The 20,698-nt window shown below is 45.0% G+C and overlaps 5 protein-coding genes across 5 annotated transcripts; all 5 read left to right on the forward strand.

Moving 5' to 3' along the window:
- Positions 1-3,088: 3,088 nt before the first annotated feature.
- Positions 3,089-3,625, forward strand: N7462_006144 (uncharacterized protein; the record flags this gene model as incomplete). Its single annotated transcript, XM_057077862.1, has 2 exons — positions 3,089-3,098; positions 3,336-3,625. The coding sequence occupies 2 exons, from the start codon at positions 3,089-3,091 to the stop codon at positions 3,623-3,625; spliced, it is 300 nt and encodes a 99-aa protein (XP_056933442.1).
- Positions 3,626-11,633: 8,008 nt separating this feature from the next.
- Positions 11,634-13,640, forward strand: N7462_006145 (glycoside hydrolase family 47 protein; the record flags this gene model as incomplete). The annotated part of the gene is made up of 4 exons (XM_057077863.1): positions 11,634-12,337; positions 12,421-13,212; positions 13,269-13,526; positions 13,589-13,640. The coding sequence occupies 4 exons, from the start codon at positions 11,634-11,636 to the stop codon at positions 13,638-13,640; spliced, it is 1,806 nt and encodes a 601-aa protein (XP_056933443.1).
- Positions 13,641-14,621: 981 nt separating this feature from the next.
- N7462_006146 (uncharacterized protein) lies at positions 14,622-15,575 on the forward strand (the record flags this gene model as incomplete). The annotated part of the gene is made up of 1 exon (XM_057077864.1): positions 14,622-15,575. The coding sequence occupies one exon, from the start codon at positions 14,622-14,624 to the stop codon at positions 15,573-15,575; it is 954 nt and encodes a 317-aa protein (XP_056933444.1).
- Positions 15,576-16,466: 891 nt separating this feature from the next.
- N7462_006147 (arylsulfotransferase family protein) lies at positions 16,467-18,038 on the forward strand (the record flags this gene model as incomplete). The annotated part of the gene is made up of 2 exons (XM_057077865.1): positions 16,467-17,255; positions 17,334-18,038. 2 exons carry the CDS (start codon positions 16,467-16,469, stop codon positions 18,036-18,038), a joined length of 1,494 nt encoding a protein of 497 aa, XP_056933445.1.
- Positions 18,039-18,414: 376 nt separating this feature from the next.
- On the forward strand, positions 18,415-19,821 carry N7462_006148 (amidase; the record flags this gene model as incomplete). Its single annotated transcript, XM_057077866.1, has 1 exon — positions 18,415-19,821. The coding sequence occupies one exon, from the start codon at positions 18,415-18,417 to the stop codon at positions 19,819-19,821; it is 1,407 nt and encodes a 468-aa protein (XP_056933446.1).
- Positions 19,822-20,698: the final 877 nt, after the last annotated feature.

Consider the following 20,698-nt stretch of genomic DNA (forward strand, 5'->3'; position numbering starts at 1 on the left):
GGGTGAGAGGTAAGAACGGATTGAGAATTCTTACCCAGGAGGTGATCAGCCTCACCTACTGGCTTTACTGACCTTCCTTCGAGATATTTTGGAAAATCGTATAAACTAATAGCTTAGTACCCTTTAACCGGTCTGCCATATATTTACTACTGCTTCAAATATGATGGTAGGCATGCTAATCTCTTAGCACTTTGGTCTTTTTAGTTAGATCGACTTTAGCCTAGCCAGTGCCATATGAAGCACTTGGAAAGCAGGCTTAATAAACCACCTGGAAAATGAAAGTGTTATTCGGCATACAGATATGTAATTCGGGTTGTTTCTTTCTAGACGCTTTTTAGCTCGGAATAAGAATTGGTAGATCTATACCTAGTTACTTACTTTATATCTCTTAAGCTAGATATATTAGCATATATATTATAAGGTCTGGTACTACCTAATATAGTAAATTCTTCAGTAAGGAATCTGAACTTTGTTAGATGGAATCTGCTAGACAGTCACTAAGACCTATATTTAATATGGAAAGGAGTATACTTCTCTTGCTTACTACTTTTAAATCAAGGTAAGGCTATAATAAGATATTGTTAGGGTACTACTTCCAAGTTAATGGCCTGTTGGTCAGGTAAGGAAAAATGAACACAATATTGAATCGTGATAGAATCGAGGAAGAATAGTAAAGGTGTATTATTCCATTTACTGAATCTTGAAGAAATTCAGTTCAAAAGGATGGGAATTCTCTTTCTATAACCTGAATGTCGTCATTCCGCTGCCTGCCGAAGGTATTACGATAAAGAAGTCCGATTCCAACTTGTTCTTTTTCATGAAGAGATATCAGCAGGTGTACGATTCGTACCCGAAACAAGCCGGTCGGCCGGAGTAATATCAAATGTGGTTATTCTATAACAAGTACGATATAGGTATGTCCTTGATACGTATAAAAATAGATAGAATTTATATAAATTATACAGACAGGAGGGCAGCTGATATTTGTACTATTTATTTAATTTCGGGGGCCCGACTTTTCCCGACGCGGGCTTTGATATTAGGCCCGAAACCCGGCCCTACTATGCTGTCGGGCCTTGAAGATGTCTATCTCCCGCGGTAGACAACCCTTTTCTCACGGTACGTGTTAAGAAATATCCACGTTTTATGATTATCCTAATCAACCGGCTTGTTTCGGATACGAATCGCACGCATGACGATATGCGTTCATGAAGAAAGGCACGGCAAGACGGAATTCGGAATCGGACTCCTTTACCGATATTCTTTCGGCAAGCAGCGGAGACACTACTAATGTATAGGACCGTGCAAAACACCTAAAACTAATCACCTCCGCACGTATAGCAACAGTCCTCTAGAACTAACAGGCACAACAAGCTAGGAATGGCTATAAGTATCTCGGCTCTTGCCCCTTGTATTCTTTAGAGGACTAGATGGTCGGCGTAAGGACGCTGTAGGAAACTAGGAATCTTGGTAATTGAAGCCTGTAGAGGTTGGTGGTAAGGTGACTTCTAGAACATATATGCAGGGGATTATCAGGCCTGCGTTCAATAGAAGAAAGGGGAAATATTAGCCGAGAGGCGATGTCAGCGCTTCAGGGGTCCGCAGGGTATTTAGGGTGTGGAATAGAGGGGTTTCAGGTCCTTCAGATTGGGGCCCGGACCGGACTGAAGGAAGATAGGGCGGCAAAGGCATTAAACCCAACAGATCAAAAATACTAGGTGAGCAAAAACACACAACAGCAGGGATTCGCTGGTGGTCACCCACCCAACTACTAACCTGCCGGCGTGTGGCTTCAACGCGGTCAATAGTTGGGTGGCTATCGCTCGGGTGAGAAAAGGGTGAGCGCCGCTTTAGCGTCGCACGACCAGGGTGGCATTAGCATAGTAATCTAAACCGACAGGTTGAGGGGGGAATCAAGCCGAGAACGAGTTTCCGCATACTTTATTATCTAGGAATTCCAGCATCTGAGCTGGCAGATATATCCGCTCTACAGGTATGCACTGGAGACCGAGTGAAATTTCCGTAGCTGCAAGCCAAAAGATAATGAATATGGTGCTACTAATCACAACCCGACGTATTTCAATTGTGCTGAAGATTCGATAGTAAAAAGAATTGAGAGCTTAATTGTCGCGATAGCCCAGGAATAAAGGTGACTATAAATCCAATCGCCCCGTCAATTATAGTGAGGATTGTTAGTGACGAGACAACTATGACATAGTACATGTATACCTAGGCTTGGTCAACTAGGGTTGTTGCTTGGTTAAGTGAATGCTTATTTTGACACATACCTTGAAAAAACCTTCAATGTCTTGTATCGAGAGTATAGCTTGATGCCGACCAAAGCTATAAGGTAGACCTAGGTAAGATAAAGTTATCTAAGCTAGTAGTACTACTAGTAATAGTAAAAACTAGTATTTCCCACGTCTCTAGCCTACTCAAGCTTTTAGGTTTTACGAAACTATTAAGCGTACTATAAACTAGAGCAATTATATATAGCGTAACAGATATAGCCTATTATCAGGATCGTATTAGAAGGCAATAACCTCGAGATTAGAAAAAGAGGAAGACTCTAGTAGCTTATACCGTAGCAAAAACTATTATATAATCATCAAAGCCTATTGCGCTTCTAGAGGATAGGCGTAGTTTGACGTAAACGTAAATAAAATCATAAATGGAATTAGAACGGACTACTATACTGCCACTGTTGTAGTTCGCGATTTATTTAAATCAATCCTAGTCGTCATAATCGCTATAGCTGTAGAATCTGAATATTCAAGTAGGAAGGAATTTTACTAAGGGGGTAGATATGGATACAGAACGGAATCGGTAAATAGATGAAGCTCACCCTAGAAGCTTAGCTCAGATTTGAGAAGTCACTACTATTCTGGTAGCAATACCTATTGCCTTGATACTCTATCCGCGGGTGCTAGCCCTAAGTCAGCTACTACATCTATACACTTGCCCTCCTACGTCAAGCCGTTCCTTCTACACTAAATCTTTACAATGAATTCAAGTCGTAGCTTCCTCAAATTGTACAGTCGCAGCATTTATTTTTATTTGATTGTATCTAGTCACTTTCCCTCTCTCCATGTCGCTTCGTTCATAACAAGCGACGCACCCTAGAGCTAAGTACCTATCCTATAGACTAATATCTCACCTTTTTTGTTTCAAAATGGTTGATTTTGACTAGCCTTCGACGCTAATTGCTAGTTTCCTAGCAGTGATAGCAATCTGCTTCAGTATTGCGTCGGTACGAGCGCGACTGAAGAGACTATAGGGTTCGCTCTGTGACCGTCTAGCACAATGGAGACATCCTTTGCCGAGGATCTATCCAGGAAGAACTTCCGATCCGGAGCAGGGGCCTGATGACCATGGTACTGAGCTGGACGACCTATCCAACGCCATCCTCCGCCCCGCCGCCGCTGCCGCCTTCGACGATATCCCTCCCCCTCCTCCTCTCCTCCTTCCCTTTCCCCGAGTCGATCGGGCCCCCCGAGCGCATGCTGTCGCCGCCGCCGACCCGCCTGCTCACCGTCTGTCGCCCTCCTCCTCCTCCTCCCACTCCTCCTCTCCGCGCCGCCGATCGACTCGGGTTCGTCGCCTAATTCAGTACTATAGTCGTTAGGGTTGTACCTCACAGTTGCAAAACTGTGACCTACGATAAAGGAAGTAGTTTGCTGAAGCTATTTGACTTGATCAATTGGTGAATGTATTGATTGCCATCACCCCTATCTAAAGCTCCTATATTCGAGACGGCTAATCTTGATTATATGGAGTTGGGGCCACCAGCGATATGCTCGCACTTCTTCGTAGTGCTGGTGACTAGTAGCCTTTGGGTGAAGCCAAGACGAGCCTTTGTATATAATATCTGCTTGTAACAGGTGTACATTAGGAACAGCTGTTGAATGATATTGCATTTGCAATGAAAGAATTGAGCAAAGTAGACACGGTAAATACTACTAGCAATACTGTGAAGTGGTAAAAAAGGAAACATGGTAACAAGAAGCTGGGTTCATGGGAGATGTAAAGATGATGTTTTATTCTTATGAGGGAATTAATGATAAGCTAACGGTGACGATGCCGTCACGTGGTAACAAAACAAGGCAAATTTCCTAGTGCTTTAGATAATGATTTGTTTAACGCATTCCAGAGTTGTAACAGGAGCAAAACTCTCTAGGGCAAAATTATCAACAGGTCAATATTGAACAGGCTCTTGAACTTGAAGACAATCTGTTAAGAGTCGAGTGACATGGAGGAACCATGTAGCAAAGAGGGAATTATCTAAGATTATTATGGTTCCAGCAGATAAATCTGTCACAATATCTCCTACCCCTGCAAACTCAACGACGCCTAACGCTTAAACGGGAATAGCTGGTAGATGATGTGATAGCTGAACACATAGAATAGTGTCTGTCATTGTCTCTTTTTATTTATATCTTGCTTTGCATCCTGTTTTAGGCTCCTTTTTAAAGGCCCGGGATGCTAAACAGAGACATCCCGTGGTCATGTCACTCTAGGGTTGTGTGAATCCTCTTGACATGCAGCCCCCTTCTGATATCTCGATCCATATCTGATATATCATGCCCAGGCGTTGTCAGAGGTGTGTTGTAAACTGGAAGATATAGAGTATTTTCGGGTTCATAGTTATCGAATGTGTGAATATCATCATTATCCCCGCCGGTAGCGGTAGTACTTCCGTTAAATAATATAGTATTGGCATTGGCAGAGAGATATCGCCGTTCAAAGTAATTGTAGCATTTCTCTAGAGTTCTACCTAGGGTAAATCCTAGGATCCCTCCGAGTGCTGCACTTAAGAATTTCCCGAGCAGATTGCAATTGCACTCAGGTATATCTGCCGCCAGTGCCATCAAAATAAAGTCAATATCTAGGTGAATTGAAATGGATGTAGAGGGGGAGTTGTGATTTATCTGTATGAATAATCGATAGCAAAGGTAGATAGAGAAGAATATGAATAAAATGTACGACGTTAGATTTACGTAGTATATTATCTCGGGTGTGATTCATTTCTTTGCCGACGACTGATATAGAGAAAGTCTTAAGGATAAACGAATAATCCGAAAACCTTAGGAAGGCTCCGATACAAATCGAGAAATAAGTTTCAGCGTTGATCATGTATAGTGTATTAGGGGAAGGTGTCAGGCGCGGCTGCGGCCGGGCCGACATACCCGTGCGCTACTATATAAACTGAACCGGGGCGCTCGCGGGCAAATCTGATAAGGCAGAAAAAGCGGAGCTAGCATCAACAAACTAACCACCAAACCACTATAAACCACGCCGGAGGAAGACCTCCTAAAGAGAGAAGCAGATGCTGAGTGGAGAAAAGGAGTGTGTTGTTCAGTCTAGGCCTCCCCCTAGGAGATGATGCTATATCTGTAACGACAGTGCACTAGAAAGATATCATCCAATGTGTTAGGGTGTTACTTGCAGGGTAACGGCCTGTTGGTCAGGTAAGGAAAAAATCAACATAATATAGAATCGTGACTGAATCGGAAGGGTAACAAGAGTATATTATTCCAATAACCAACTAAATCTGATCTTGAAGAGATTTAGTTTTAAAGAAGGGGGGATTCTCTTTCTATAGTCTTAAATGTCGTCATTCCACTGCTTGCCGAAAGAGTATCGGTAAAAGAGTCCGATCCAGATCCATAATTCTATTATGCCGTTCTTTCATGAACCAACATCGTTATATCTACGATTCATATCCGAAACAAGCCGGTCGGAATAACATCAAATATGGTTGTTCCATAACAGTATTTTCGTAGTTTTTAGGCGTAGCTAGGGCGAGCTACTTATAGTATATAGTATTATCTACTTGCTCCTACGTATTTTAATACCTAAGGGTAAAACTACGTAATATGGCATATGCTTTACTCTCGTCGAGTTTCTTTTATATATCTTTTAGGAGCATCTTCTATCGACAGGTAGGTGATAAAATTAAAAATAAGGAATAGTAGACTAGACTCATGCCCTCGGGCTCTTATAAGTTTCCTCGTCCGATTCTCCCCCTGTTCTCACCCTATTCTCACCTCTATCACTTCCAGTCTATAGAATTCTCACCTACATCACTCGCACTCACCCTAACAGAAATTTCGACGCTGTTTTAAAGTCCGGGGCTCTATGAGTATTGACCGCGTTTAGTATGTGGCTTAAGTACGGCTGAGCGGACGGGAAGCCCTGTTCTCCACACCCTGTGGTCGTATGTATTAGACAGATCTTAGAGTAGGGTTAAGTTTGCGAGTCTTTCTATTCCTAATCTGAAGAATCATATCGTGCTTAAAGTGCTGATGACATAAAATTCCGTGGATTCCTCAAACATTTTAAAGTGATCTGGTGGTGGTAGCGTTCCCAGGAGATATAAATGTTGAATGAATCTGCACCAACTTCTTTCAAATGGACTGGTGTGGTATTCCCTTGTAGGAAATCATCGTGGCGAAAAAGTTACGTAGGGGTGATAGCCCCTGGGCTTTGAGGCTTGTACTACAGGCCATGGCGTAATATCAAAATGTTAGCCGTAATATTCGCTGCAATTGGCGTCGCAAATGATCCCGACTTTCGGACCTTTTTAAATACAAGGTTGCATGAAGCGTCACACATGGGAAGATAGGATATTTCGACGGCATCTCCTAAGGTACTGAAATAGAGATCACCATCCACGTCCGGGAATCTTGCGTGGGAAAAAGATGCATTGCCCCAGCCATCTGTCGAGAAATTGCCAATGAGGGCTTGTTGAGTTGCCTCAAGGGGGACGTCGTGTTACTTGCTTCTTCATAACACCTGGGAACTTATTTGTCTTCGGTTCTTAAAGTCATCGTACTTGCTGAAAGCTATTCTTCCGTCGATGAATAGCTTCGAGTGTCCTATAATATCCAGAGATAGAGGACGAGTATCTTTTGTGAGAGGGAGGATAGCTGTACTCACACCGGAACCAAAACTGGTCTCACCATGCAAGAGAAATGGGAGGTTTCCAAATCTACATAGTCTAGATCTGAGCTATGAGGCAAGCCAGCTAATATATTTAAGAATATTTTCGAGAACAGAATGAGAATGCCAGAATACCCTACCTACGGGTTGATTCCTGAGAGTGCCCGATAATGTCATGAATGTCGTACTGGTCATGAAGGTTTGCTCGTTGGATATATCCTCAAACTCCATATTCCCTGTCCACGGAATTGATACTTTCATTGAATGAGATAGTTTCATCAAGGATCACTCTCTTGACCTGTAACAGTAGGATTTTAATAGGCATATATTTTAAATGTAGGATCTTTTCACAATAATAATGTTTAGATAGTAATACTTCCAAATCAAAATTGTACTTTTCAGAGTTTTCTTTCATATGTCTTTCTGAGGTTCGAAGTCGTCTTGTCAACAAGGTATTTTTTCCATCCATTCTCTGGCCATCGAAATTAGTGCAAAATAATGATGGTCTGCGTTGGCTAACCCCTGCAGACAATCGAACTACTGTTTTGGGAACTCTAAGAAGATTTCAACTTATTATATTGCGGCCAAAAAAGATAGATGACTGCGGAGGGAAAGAGAATATACTAACAAGCGGAGGCCAGACAAAAGCTCCCTTATTGCAGCAAAGTTGATCACTACTTTCGCAATAATCTCCGACTAGTTGGCATGTTAGCAGGACAGAGTCAGATGCTTAGATAGGTTGGCCAACTCACGGCTACCGCATCGAGTTCCAGCAATTTTGTTCACAACATACCCGGTACAGCAATAACATCCAGGACCTGCGAACTGCCTTGTGTCGAGGTCATTCTCGTCGACAGCTTCATCAGCAGCCGCAAGTCCAGAAAACGCAAGAAGACCCAAAATAACTCTGAAGTGCATCTTTGTATTGGGTCTTTTGTGGTGAGGTATAGTGTTTCGGAATGGTGATCTTGAGAATTAAGACGAAGAAAAGATCGACGTTGACTTTGTAACATTTTTAAGCAAGTCAACTCTGGGTCTAGGCCTTAGTTTCAAGGTAACCAAATGGGGTCTCAGAGTACCAGCAGAGCCAACAAATGAATGATGGCAAAAAAAGCTGCATCATCATCGGGGTTTCATATGAACTTGCTCGAAGGACTAATTTAGGAGTAGCCATGGATTAGGTCCTCATATTGGTAATATGATGTGGATACTAATGGGATCAGCAATGGGTACTGTTGTTCAAAGCTTGAGATTGGTACGATCTAGACAAAGTATCGCCCTACGATCCATCCCGAGATGGTTTCTAAATTGACTTGCGACCAGCGACTGCTAAAGTCTATCAGAGAGATACCCGAGGGACACAATAGTTATTCAGGCGCTTTAATATCATCAAGAAGGAAATGTTAAAGTATAGAATTGTATTTTGTACGTACACGAAACATATATTGTGGCATCGCTAGCTGCGAAACATCAAGTAAGGAAAGCACAAGGCAAAGCAACAGAAGAGAATGGCCGCTGAACCAGCAGTGACGCAATGGTGAAGAACTGAATCCAGTCACAGATTTGTTTGCGTTGGGTATTAGGAGAAGTATCTGTCTAGACTACAGCCCAACAATGTGCTTATCGTAAAGAGACAGCAATTGTTCATGTAGACAAGATTTGGGTCCGTTCTATGTCTACAAGGTGAAAAATCGGTGGATCGGCCGTTTTCGGAAATGATCCACATTATAGAGCTGGACTTGTGATTTCGCTACCGTTGATGACGCCCGTAATATTGTGTATCTTTTTCGTTTGATTTTCCTGGCAAGGTCTAGAAGCTTTTCACAAAAAGTATGTTCAGATTGGTATTTCATCGGCTGTTTGCATTTACTTTCAATGGGAATATCTCTTGAGCCTAGAAAACTGGGGCCGGCAGTGTCCGTGTCATGTCGCCAAAGTTGGCGTTTAGAATAGTGTTCGACCATGACTTAAAGGTGCCCAAAGAAGAACAACTTTTATCCAAAATGTTGCCGCATTGCTTACTTTCTTTGGTTCCAGGAAGGCTTTTTGGGTGCCACCCTTCGCCGTCCACTTAATAGCAGGCTCATCAGAATCTTTGTGGCGTTATGCTTGGTTTATCAACAGAACCCTTTTCCAGAGAAGCCTCTCAAGATTGAAGGCAGTGTAGCTCAACCACGGTTTTCAAAAGCTTGGAACAATCCCTCGATGCGGGCTGAGCCAAGAAAACGTATTACGGTCATATCTTTATATCTCTGGATCTCACGATACATCGTCAATTCCCTTCTCCACCTTATCTCTGATGAAATTGGCAGTTATGGTACTGGGTTATCCAACCAGTATGCCGTTCATTTCCGGTCGCCAGCTTGCTGTTCTTCTTGCCGTGTTAATATTTTTTTCAAAAGAATCTCCAATTAGGAAAATACACGACGCCGATTATGCGGATAACATCAACCAAGCAAATTGGTTGACAACATCAACTTTTGGACCTATCGATGCCGTCTACACCTGGGTCAATGGATCAGACCCTATATGGCAGAGTGAGAGGAATTTCTGGTATCAGCAATGGATCCAACAGCACGATGGACCTGGCCGAAATACCCCAAGAGAACAAAGAAGTGGCAATGATGACAAAGAGGGTGCTTCGGCAGAAAATCACTTTAGAGACAACGACGAGCTCCGATATTCGTTTCGCTCCTTGGAAAGATATGCACCATGGATCCGCCACATACATCTTGTGACGAATGGCCAGGTTCCCTCTTGGTTGGATCTGGAGAATCCTCGAATCAAAGTGGTCAAACACTCGCAAATATTCGAAAATGCCTCAGACTTGCCGGTTTTCTCCTCTTCGTCCATTGAAAGCAATCTAGACAGAATTCCGGGTCTTAGTGATTTTTTTCTCTACTTTAATGACGATGTTTTCCTCGGCGCACCAATCTCCCCAGAAGATTACATCACACCATCTGGGGAGCAAACAATTTACTTATCTCACCCAGTCCCAGTAGGTGATGATGCATATCCGGAGTATTGGACCAGAGGTAAACCCCTCACTCCGGATAGCCCCGAATCGACATTGGGCCGGAAGTTGCAAGATTGCAGACTTTTGGCTGATGTGCATGGTGAAGTAACAATTGAGCAGCTCGTGGGGAAAGCAATTATCTCCTCGACATGTGATCTGGAACCAGTGATCCCAGATTCTTTGCTTGGAGAATTTTTGGGGTCGAACTTTTCACTGAGACTTGGGCACAAGGACTCTTCTCTGCTGTCAAGGCTTCTAACCTCTCAAATATCTCCTTCAAAAGGTAGTGAAGGGGCGAATACTACAGAGCGCATACCAGAATTAGACACCAAGGGCCGGATCAAAATTGCGGCATTGTTAGATGCATTCTCGCAGTGTCCCAAAGACCATGATCTAGTGTCTGATGCAATCAGATCTGTGATCAAGACATATAACAGAAGATTCGATCTGTCAAGACACCTCCGGAGGGTACCATCTCATATGCCGCACATGATCAACAAGCAAATTTTGACTGAGCTAAAAGGCATATTTGCGCAAGAGTTTCAGCTGAACTCAGCTCACAAGTTCCGACACCCACGGGACCTCCAGGTTAGCTTTGCCTATTTCAACTATCTAATTAATCGGCCCTTATTTTTGCCCTCTACACTGCAAGGGTTGGAGGATAAATATCGTGGCATAAAGCGAGACAACTTGCTTGAAGAAGCTGATACAAGAATTCTCGCAAGCTTTCTTTATGGAAAAAGCTCGCCATTAAGTTTGCATGACTCTATTCAAACTTGTCTCCACAACGGCTCTGGGTCTACGAATGAACTTGAATTCCCAATCTATACGAAAAAAGCGATTGGACTTTATATTGAAGATGTAGAGCGTTGCATTGATATGAAAATGCTCCAATGGCATTTTCAGAAGGAGAAGGGTTATAGGCTGAGGATGGGAAACGATGTGACTTTCCACATGCTAGGAGACAACCACCAGACCATCTTGGACCAACTACAATCAACAAGAGACCGAAAAACGAAATTTATATGTCTCAATGACGATATGAAGAATCCATCCACTGATACTAAGCTGATGCTAAGGCAGTTTTTTGAAGACCTCTGGCCAGACCCTTCACCGTTCGAATTGCAGGGAAGGCGAATTGATAGTGGCGGGCCTGACGGAGCGCGATCCCACGCGGAAGGAGAAAGTCACGTCAATCTTTTTGCCATGATTTTAATTTTCGGAAGTGCATCACTGCTGTCTCTGTTGCGAGTTTTAATGAGCCGGCTCAAGCGCATAAATAAGTAGAAACAGTCCCGATTATAGGTTCAAATTGAAGTTAATTGATTCTATTTTATAATTTACTGCCTATGATTCAACCTTTATCTTGGCATCTGCTTCTTTCTATATGCATATCAAACTTCATTTTTAAATACTGGATGAAAATGGGCGGACCCGTGGTCAATGAGCGGCCAGGGAAATTGACTTTTATGACGCACACCAAAAGTCAATTGTACAGGCCCCGACAGGGAGTGAAGATGCCAACACAACACATCTTCGGCCTTGACAGAACTTTTTCCTTTAATGAAATAAAATCTCGGGGGGATCCTAAATACATCCCCACCCCTATCTCTTTGAGGTCCGCTGAGCCTAGAATGGTTTCCAGAAACTTGTCTTTCTTTCATCCAGCTCAACCATGAGCAAATCAGCCCTCTTGATTCTTGCTACCAATAGCTATTTTTTCACTGGTCTAATCCTTTTCCTCCTTGTTTACGTCATCTTCCCAAGCTTGAAGTTGGGCCCAGTGTCGTGTCGTGATGGTCAATATGGAAACCTACCTTCAGCGAAAGCAACACAAGAGCGTATATGGCAATCTCAAACATGTCCGGTGTCCTTTATTCCTCTCCTTGAAGGAACACAGAGACCTATTCCACAGATCCAACACCAATTCGATATTGAAAATTCGTCCCATAGACTTGAGAGAGTTAAAAGGCAACAGGCCGTGAGGGAATCGTTCCAACATAGCTGGAATGGATATAAAACTTACGCCTGGTTGTGCGACGAAGTATTGCCAATTAGCGGCGGCCAAGGAAACTCCCTTGGGGGCTGGGGAGCAAGTCTGGTTGACTCTTTGGACACATTGCTCATCATGAATTTGGATCATGAGTTTGAAGAAGCACTTGAAGCTCTGGCCAAAATTGACTTTTCCACTCCAAGAGTGCCCTTTGTTAACGTTTTTGAAACAACAATCCGATATCTCGGAGGTTTAATCAGCGCATACGACCTGACCGGAGGAAAGCATTCTATCCTCTTGATGAAGGCCCACGAACTGGGAAATTTTTTGTACGGAGCTTTCGATACACAAAATAGGATGCCGCAAACGCATTGGTCGTGCATAAGGTAAAAAAGAGAGGCTTTCCCTACCATATAAGGAGAAGACTTTATTTTCAGTGTATAATTGTCAAAGTTCTAACCGCTGATAGGGACTTGTTGGAAACCTCGCCACAGCCCAGTGGAAGTACCCTCCTTGCCGAAATAGGTTCTCTCAGCTTGGAGTTCACTCGTCTTTCACAAATAACTGGTGATTCCAAGTACTTTGATGCAGTCCAGAAAATTGCAGACAACCTACAAAGTATACAAAACCGGACTAGGTTGCCGGGTCTATGGCCTGTTTCTTTGGACACGCATACACTAAGGCCCACAAGCAGCTACTTTACAGTCGGTGGCATGGCTGACTCTGCATATGAATACCTTGTCAAGGAGTATCTACTCCTTGGAGCCCAATCAAACCAATATCGTGACATGTATATTGCTGCAATCGAAGGAATCAAGAAAAATCTGCTCTTCCAAGGCATGGATAAAGCCGGAGAAGACATACTATTTGCTGGAAATATTCGATTCAATGTGGAATCTGACAAAGAGCTTTTCGAGTATCAAACGGAGCATCTCAAGTGTTTTCTTGGGGGTATGGTCGGTCTTGGTGCCAGAGCATTTGGCCGCAAAGATGACCTACCTATTGCACGGAAACTGGTGAATGGGTGTATCTGGGCATATGATCTCATGCCTGTTGGCATCATGCCGGAAACTATGTATATCAGTGGCTGCAGGAGGTCTCGTTGCGAATGGGAGGAAGAGAAATGGCTTCGCGATATTTTCGGATGGCCGGAGGGAAAGGAAATGCCTACAAGGGTACGTGAGGCTGCACAGCTGATCATTCAAGATCGTCAGCTGCAATTACCAATACTGGAAGTCGCCGATCCAAAGTACCGTTTGAGGTAATCAAAATACACATTTGTTGCTTGAGGTACTTTATACTGAATTTCTTATACAGGCCTGAGGCAATTGAGTCTATTTTCATCTTGTACAGAATCACTGGCGATACCTCGCTGCAAGACGCTGCATGGCGAATGTTCCAGAATATCGAGCGCTATACCAAGACCAAGTATGGTCACGCTGCGCTTGAAGATACCCGAGACACACAGACTGCGAAATTGGATATCATGGAAAGCTTCTGGCTTGCAGAGACTTTGAAGTACTTCTATCTTATTTTTTCAGATCCGAGCGTCATCAGCCTGGACGAATATGTTCTGTAAGTACAACCTCTCTATCACGAAACCAAAAGCTTTGAATAGACCATTAATTATATGATAGTAATACTGAAGGACATCCATTCAAGTATACTCATATCTTTCCTACACTTTAACTTCTTGGCTTTTAAATTCCCACCATATGCAACAGGATTGACCGACCAGCATTTTGGGAATTTACTTGTTACTATGTGATCATCTAAACCAATGCGAGCAGCCTGAGATTCGAGTATCATGATGTAGATATGTACTCTAATTTACCCTTGTTAAAATTAAATACTAAGGTGGAAAGGCTCAAGCCAGCAGGCAGGTCGAGTCCGAGAGAACAGCTCATAAAAGCGCAGGTACAGCCAAATAAAATACCAATAGCGAACCTGCCACGACAGAGCCTACTTTGAATCGCTCGATATAGGTATCTTCCCACGACTGCATGAAATAACGTCGCTATATCGAAGGAATCGAACAAACGTTGTATTTGGAGGCAAAAAGGAGGAATAGAAATTAGAATGAAAGACAAGGATTAAAACATTCGTAAAAGCACTGCACATCTGATATCTCCATCTTCTCTGTTCTCCTTCATTCTTCTCTTTCATGTGAGCAAATATCTCTCTATTTGACACTCAGAAAACCTCCAAGACAAATCATACAAACAAAACCGCGAAATGAAAACGATCAAAGTCCAGGTTGTCACCACTTTTCTCCTCCACTACATTATGTATCAAGAAATCACTCCGCACCGTTGGTAGTGTACCATGGTTGGGCTAGCCATCTCGATTGTTCATGCAGTCGACGGAAAAGGCAACACCATTGGCTTATAGTTGGAACAATCTTAAAATGAACTCCACCCGTAACCCTCGTTTCATGAACCTTAACACGTTACCGAGTTGATCTAGATTTAAGCATCCGGCAGCTTCCGGTGGCTCCAGTATAGACAAGACTTTGCAAAATACCTTTATTTTCACACCAATATGTCCAATATTACCTCTCATCGACCTGTCATTTTGTATATAGGCTGTATGGAATTATTATATCTTTCTTCGCATTGTTGACCACATGAAAAGCGACCCAAAGTGCCCCAAAAAGATAAGCACTAGAAAATGATTACAGACATATTGAACCAGGGCTTCTCTGCGATTCAGCCTCATCAATCTAGTTGGGACTCAATAGTCACAGCCAGCCCTACGGGCTTGGAGAACAGTGGCTATTCATATTATACGCAAAATCGACATCAAGATATAAAACCCCTCGAGGAGATTAAGTCTGCCATACTTAATCCCGAGGTGCTTGAACCATCATTGTCATTAGATCAAACGAGCCAGTGGAACAGCTGGAATCATTATGTTTCAATTTCGCAGCCTCAGAACCATGATTCTGTAGTCCATTTGGACGAGGAATCTCGCGAGTTTTTAGCCGCATGGACAGTCAACTACAAAGAACACTTCCACGATACGGAAATCTTTCTGGAAGGGTGGCCTGGGCAGGCTTCCGACACAATTTGCGGCTGGGGCTCTAGTGAGCAGCATACTAGGCTATTGCGGAAGAAACTTGTTGAAGTACTGAACAAATTTAATGTGCGAACGCTGAATGATGCTGGCTGCGGTGATCTTGCATGGATGCGCATGATAGATCTCGATGGAATCGACTATTTTGGGTATGATGTACACGAGCGCGCAAATTGGGCCGAGTTACGGCAGCGCGGTTTTCGACTGGACGTTCGTGATATCGCAACAACCGAATTACGCCCAGCTGATCTAACAATTTGTCGTGATGTATTCATCCATTTACCAAACAATATGATTCTCCCTGCGCTGGAGCGATTCCGCCACTCAGCCCCGCTTCTTCTCACCTCAAGCTACACCAGTGACCCGAGTTTGAGCGGAGGAGAATTCTCCAACTTCAAACGAATGAATGAGCCGAGTCGTCGGCATAATAAGCTTGACCTGACTTTACCCCCGTTTAGCCTTGGCAAGCCACTTCTTCAGATCCCCGAGGACTCGCCCAACAAATATCTTGGGCTCTGGGATCTGAGTCGTCCACCAATTGGCCCGTGATGAAGCCACTGGTTCAACCCTCACAACGCCTGACATTTGGGGCTGGGGCGAGGACTGGGGAAAGAAAGACTGACTTTTTCAAAAATATATTCCTATGATATCTAAGTTGTACCTCGTTGACGGGGTTGAGCTTCATGAATGAGTTATGCTTCTGGATGAGATTTGTGGACACTAGCCAATAGGATATAATGAGACAGGACGATCGTAGGCACGTCTGAAATAGCAGACGAGTCCAGTGGCATCCAGAAATCAACCACCAAACCACCGTATACCCTCTGGAGAGCTTCCTCCAGAAGAGTCCAAAGAAGCTGTTTGAGAGGAAGAGTGTGTAGTTGTTCAATTCAGGTCTTTTCTGGGAAATGAAACTAAAGCTCTGACGGCATTGTACTAGGAAAATATTGTCCAATCAGACCCAGCCTGCTGTGGGCTGATTCCTCGCTAGAGTAGCTACAGAGTTTACGATGTAGTCATCATTTACTGGAAATTTTATTTTACCGTATTGTGAAAATTACAGATTGCTACACCACAAGCTATCAATTTTTGTAGGCTTGGAAATCTAAAGATACGAGACAATACCTTTCATGGCAAATCACTTCCTCGCTTGGGTATTCTGGAACTCTGATATAATTCTTGATTTAACATTGAAAGTGCTGGCGCCGGAAAGGGAAATGGTCTCGAATATGACTCCTTCAGTAAGGCCCAACTGCATGTCTTCTGAGCAGGGTGGCGCTAGTTGTCACAGATAGACCAATTGGTTTTAGTGTGTAGCTCTGATTTGAATTTCGCTCTTTTTACCCTGCTCCTCTTGTGATGAGACTTATACAGAGTATTATAATAACAAGCAAAAAGAGAAGCCATTCTCTACTCCTCTCTATTTTTTCACATTCCGGCATGTCGTGTTCGTTATTCTTCCTATTTACTTTGTTACCCTTGGTTATTGGGGAGATCAGTTGGCCATACGAATCATTCCAAACGGGGCACTGGCAACCTCCACATTTGAACCTCACAAAGTCCGGTGAAGCGGGCTCGGAATACATTTTCATAGGAGTTCGAAAGTACATTGAGGCCGGCACCGCACCCACAATTTTCGACAAGAATGGTGTCATGGTGTGGCAGGGTCCTCATGGGGAGAATCTTGACTTTAAGATGCAAAAGCTTTTTGACCAGGATGTGATAACATACTGGGATGGACAGCCAGGTGCTATGGTGTTGGGTTATGGAACAACACATATCCTCGATGACACATATAACGAAATATATTCAGTAACCCTGTACGACAACTTCCAGACCGCTGACGGCAAACAATTTGGCTCCTATATCGACGGCCACGAACATTACATTACGCCCCATAATACGATGCTAGTCTCAGCTCTCAATTTCACCCAGACTGACACAAGTAATCTTGATCGTGGTAAGCCTGCCATGTGGGTTATTGACTCGCTGTTCTATGAAATAGATATTGAAACAAATAATATCTTATTCAAATGGAATGCCATGGAGCACATTCCAATTTCCAAGTCTATGATTCAAATAAAAGGCGGAAAGACCCCAAGTGAGGCCTGGGATGCGTATCATATCAATTCGGTGACTACTACGAAACATGGATATCTGGTAAACTTTCGGCACCTCCACTCCGGTTTCTATATTAACAAGAATGGCTCTATCCGGTGGGAAATTTCTGTGAGTTCATATCATCATTATATATTTTTATCTTTGATTCAATGACTTCAGTGCATGTGCTCATAGTGTCTTTTCTAGGGTAGCAATGATGGCAGCGGTGATTTCATGAGTGAAAATGTTAAATTCGCTTGGCAACATGACGTCCGCGTCCACAATGAAACCGATGAAAGCCTAGTACTCAGTCTCATGAACAATGATGCCATGGAAAATCGGGACGAAGGCCCATCAACTGGACAGGTTATCTATGTCGACCTTGTCAACAAGAAAGCATGGATGACCTGCGAATTGAAAGATCCGGCAGACAGAGTCGTCAGCGCAACTCAAGGCAGCTTCCAGTTTCTCCCATATCAAGGAGCAGAGCATATGTTAGTAGGCTACGGATCGATGCCCAAATTCAAAGAATTCGATAGGTCAGGCAATGTGGTTCTCAGAGGACAATTTGGCAGCAATCCATACGAGGCTAATGCCTACCGGATCTTCAAATTCCCGTGGAAAGCTACTCCGCACTGGGATCCTATCCTAGTCGTCAATCATACAACTGAGTACATTGTCAACCTTTACATGAGCTGGAACGGTGCCACAGAGTATGACAACTGGGCTATTTTCTCAGTTCCATCGGAGACTTCGAATTTGCTGGAAGGCAAACGTCTCCTGGTTCATGAGCGAGCTGGCTTCGAGACCCATTTGCCTCTCGAGACGCTTGAGGCCGATTTTATTATCGCTGCTGCAAGAGATGGTGAGAAGATCAAAGGAAAGTCCGCTACTATAAAGCTAGTGTCTTAAACTGCATTAGTTTTGTTCTGATTTACTGTTCGTGGGAACAAAGGTCCTTATTGAAAGGATATACTAGAGAAATATCTTCCCAACATCATTGGCAAAGTGTAGACTAACTAGATTAAACGCGTGGCCGACACGTTAATATCAGTAGACCCTCTGGGGGTGATACACACTGGGTTCCTGCAACTAATTCTGAGAAAATACTTCAAAAATCGCATTGCATACTATCACCAGGCTTCGCATTTGACTCCCAAAGGTTGGCCGTTATCACGACTCCCTCGGATCCCCTTCCCGACCCTCTCAACCCCGCCTTTTCTGTCCCCGCATCCTCGCCGGCTCCCCACCCGATCTTCCATCCCAATCAACAACCACCGGCCGGACAATGCCCAGTCCCAACCCAGACCCCGACCCTCCAATTGACGTGACGAACCTCACAATCGCCAGATACCATCATGAACTCCGCCAACAAACCACCACCTGCACCGCTGTCATCACCGCCTACCTAGCCCGCATTGCCCGCTACGATCCAGCCCTCAGCTCCGTCTTGTCCATCAACACCCACGCCCTCCACACCGCCGCCCAAAAAGACGCCGAAACAGCCTCCCTGCTCCTCTCAGGCACGCCCTTCCCACCCCTCCATGGCGTTCCTGTCATCCTGAAAGACAACTACGGCACCGCCGACCTCCCCACCACTGCCGGTGTCCGCGCCCTGCGCACCCTCCGCACAACGGATTGCGCCGTTGTGTCGCGCCTCCGCGCCGCCGGCGCCATCATCCTGGCCAAGGCCAACCTGCACGAATTCGCCCTGCATGGCACCACGACCTCCTCCGCCGGCGGCCAGACGCGCAATCCTTACGATCTAGCCCGTACCCCTGGCGGGTCCTCCGGTGGCACGGCGGCCGCGCTGGCGGCGGGGCTAGCGCTCATCGGCTGTGGCACGGACACGGTGAACTCACTGCGCTCGCCGGCGAGTGCATGCAGCATTGTCGGGTTCCGTCCGTCCTTCGGGGAGGTCTCGTGTGCCGGGATCGTGCCGGTGAGCGGCACGCAGGATGTTGCAGGCCCGATGGGGCGGTCCGTGGCGGATGTGCGCGCCTTGTATGCGGCTATGAGGGGCAATACCGCGCGGGACTTCGAGCCGGAGCGGGGCGGCATCTGGCTGCGGATTGGCGTGCTGGAGGCGTATTTCTCGCTGGAGGGCGAGAGCGGGTACGACACAGAGACAGTCGGCGAGAATGCGACTGTTGCGGCGGTCGTGGAGGGTGCTGTTGCGGCGGTGCGAGCTGCGGGGGTCGACGTTGTGCGCGTGCGTCCGGGGGCGCATGGCGACTGGAGCTTTGTGACGCTGCAGGCTGGGGCTGATACCCAGGCTTTTGAGTTCCGGGAGCAGGTCAATGGGTTTCTGGAGTCGGCGGTGGTGGTGTCGACGCCGCACCGGTCAGTGGAGTCAATTGCGGCGAGCGGGGAGTATGATCACGATGCAGTGACAGAAGTGTTTACGGCGGGACTGGAGGATCCGCAGACATTCTCGCGGAGCAGCGAGGCGTATCGGACTCGTTTGGAGAATATTGCGCGGCTGAAAGAATCTGTCCAGGAGTGCTTCGACAAGAATGGGATTGATGTCTTGTTGTATCCGCATCAGCGGCAGTTGGCTGTCAAGGTCGGTCGAACGAGACAGCCTAATCGCAACGGGATACTGGCTGCGCTGACGGGCAGGCCGGCGATCTGTCTTCCTGGTGAGTTTCGTGAGCTGCTGGAGGCTATCTTGGTCATGGAATGGCAATGCTAATGTACTGCGCAGCTGGGTTTAGTGCGCCGACTGCTTCTGCACCCCGAGGCATACCCATTGGGCTGGAGCTGATGGGTCAGCAAGGACAGGATGAAGCATTATTAGACTTTGCGCAATGCATTGAGGGAATTCTCCAGGCGAGAAGAAGTCCGCTCTTAGACTGTATAGAAAGATTGCCTTCGACTTGAGGTTTTCGGCTCTAAATTATGCTACTATCTTCAAAAGCCTGGGGACAGGCTGCGTAAACTAGCATTTTGATCTACGGTAGGTTCATTTTGAGGGGAGAGGAATATGACTTGGAATATTGTTGGCTGGGACTCACCAACTTTGGTGTTGAAGTCAAAGAGAGAGCGCAATGGGCCATCAATGGGACATTGCGCTGATCATGAAGGCAGTCCTGAATATCCCAGAATGACTGCCTCAACAACGAGGAATCGAGTATTTACAAAGCGCAACATGAAGTTTGGGGATCGTCTACGTCCCAAAAAAGATATGCTCACAATAGAGTGTAATATGAAACCAATACGAGCCAAGAGTCTTTTCTCTCTCGGATAAATCTCGTCGGGCATGTATTCTTAACAAATCACAGTCCTCAACGAGGAACAGCTCAAAAAACGAAGATTCAAAAGTCACACGGATCAATGGAGTCGGGGCCAATGCCTATGTACATCCACCCTTTGCTCCGATACGGACGCCCCCCGCCCAGAACTCAACCCTCCAACAAGGTATAAGAATCGCCTTAGTTTCTCCAAAAGCCGCTGTGGATACTGGGAAAGAAGCAGGGAGAAAACGGGAAGAAGAAAAAAAAAAACCAGACATGGAGTGGCAAATACTGCGCAAAGCAGAGAAAGAGAGGCCTTTAAAATATAACCATGAA

Source organism: Penicillium macrosclerotiorum (genome assembly GCF_028827735.1).
Source record: "Penicillium macrosclerotiorum strain IBT 26536 chromosome Unknown utg000006l_segment0_segment0, whole genome shotgun sequence".
NCBI classification, from domain to species: Eukaryota; Fungi; Ascomycota; class Eurotiomycetes; order Eurotiales; family Aspergillaceae; genus Penicillium; species Penicillium macrosclerotiorum.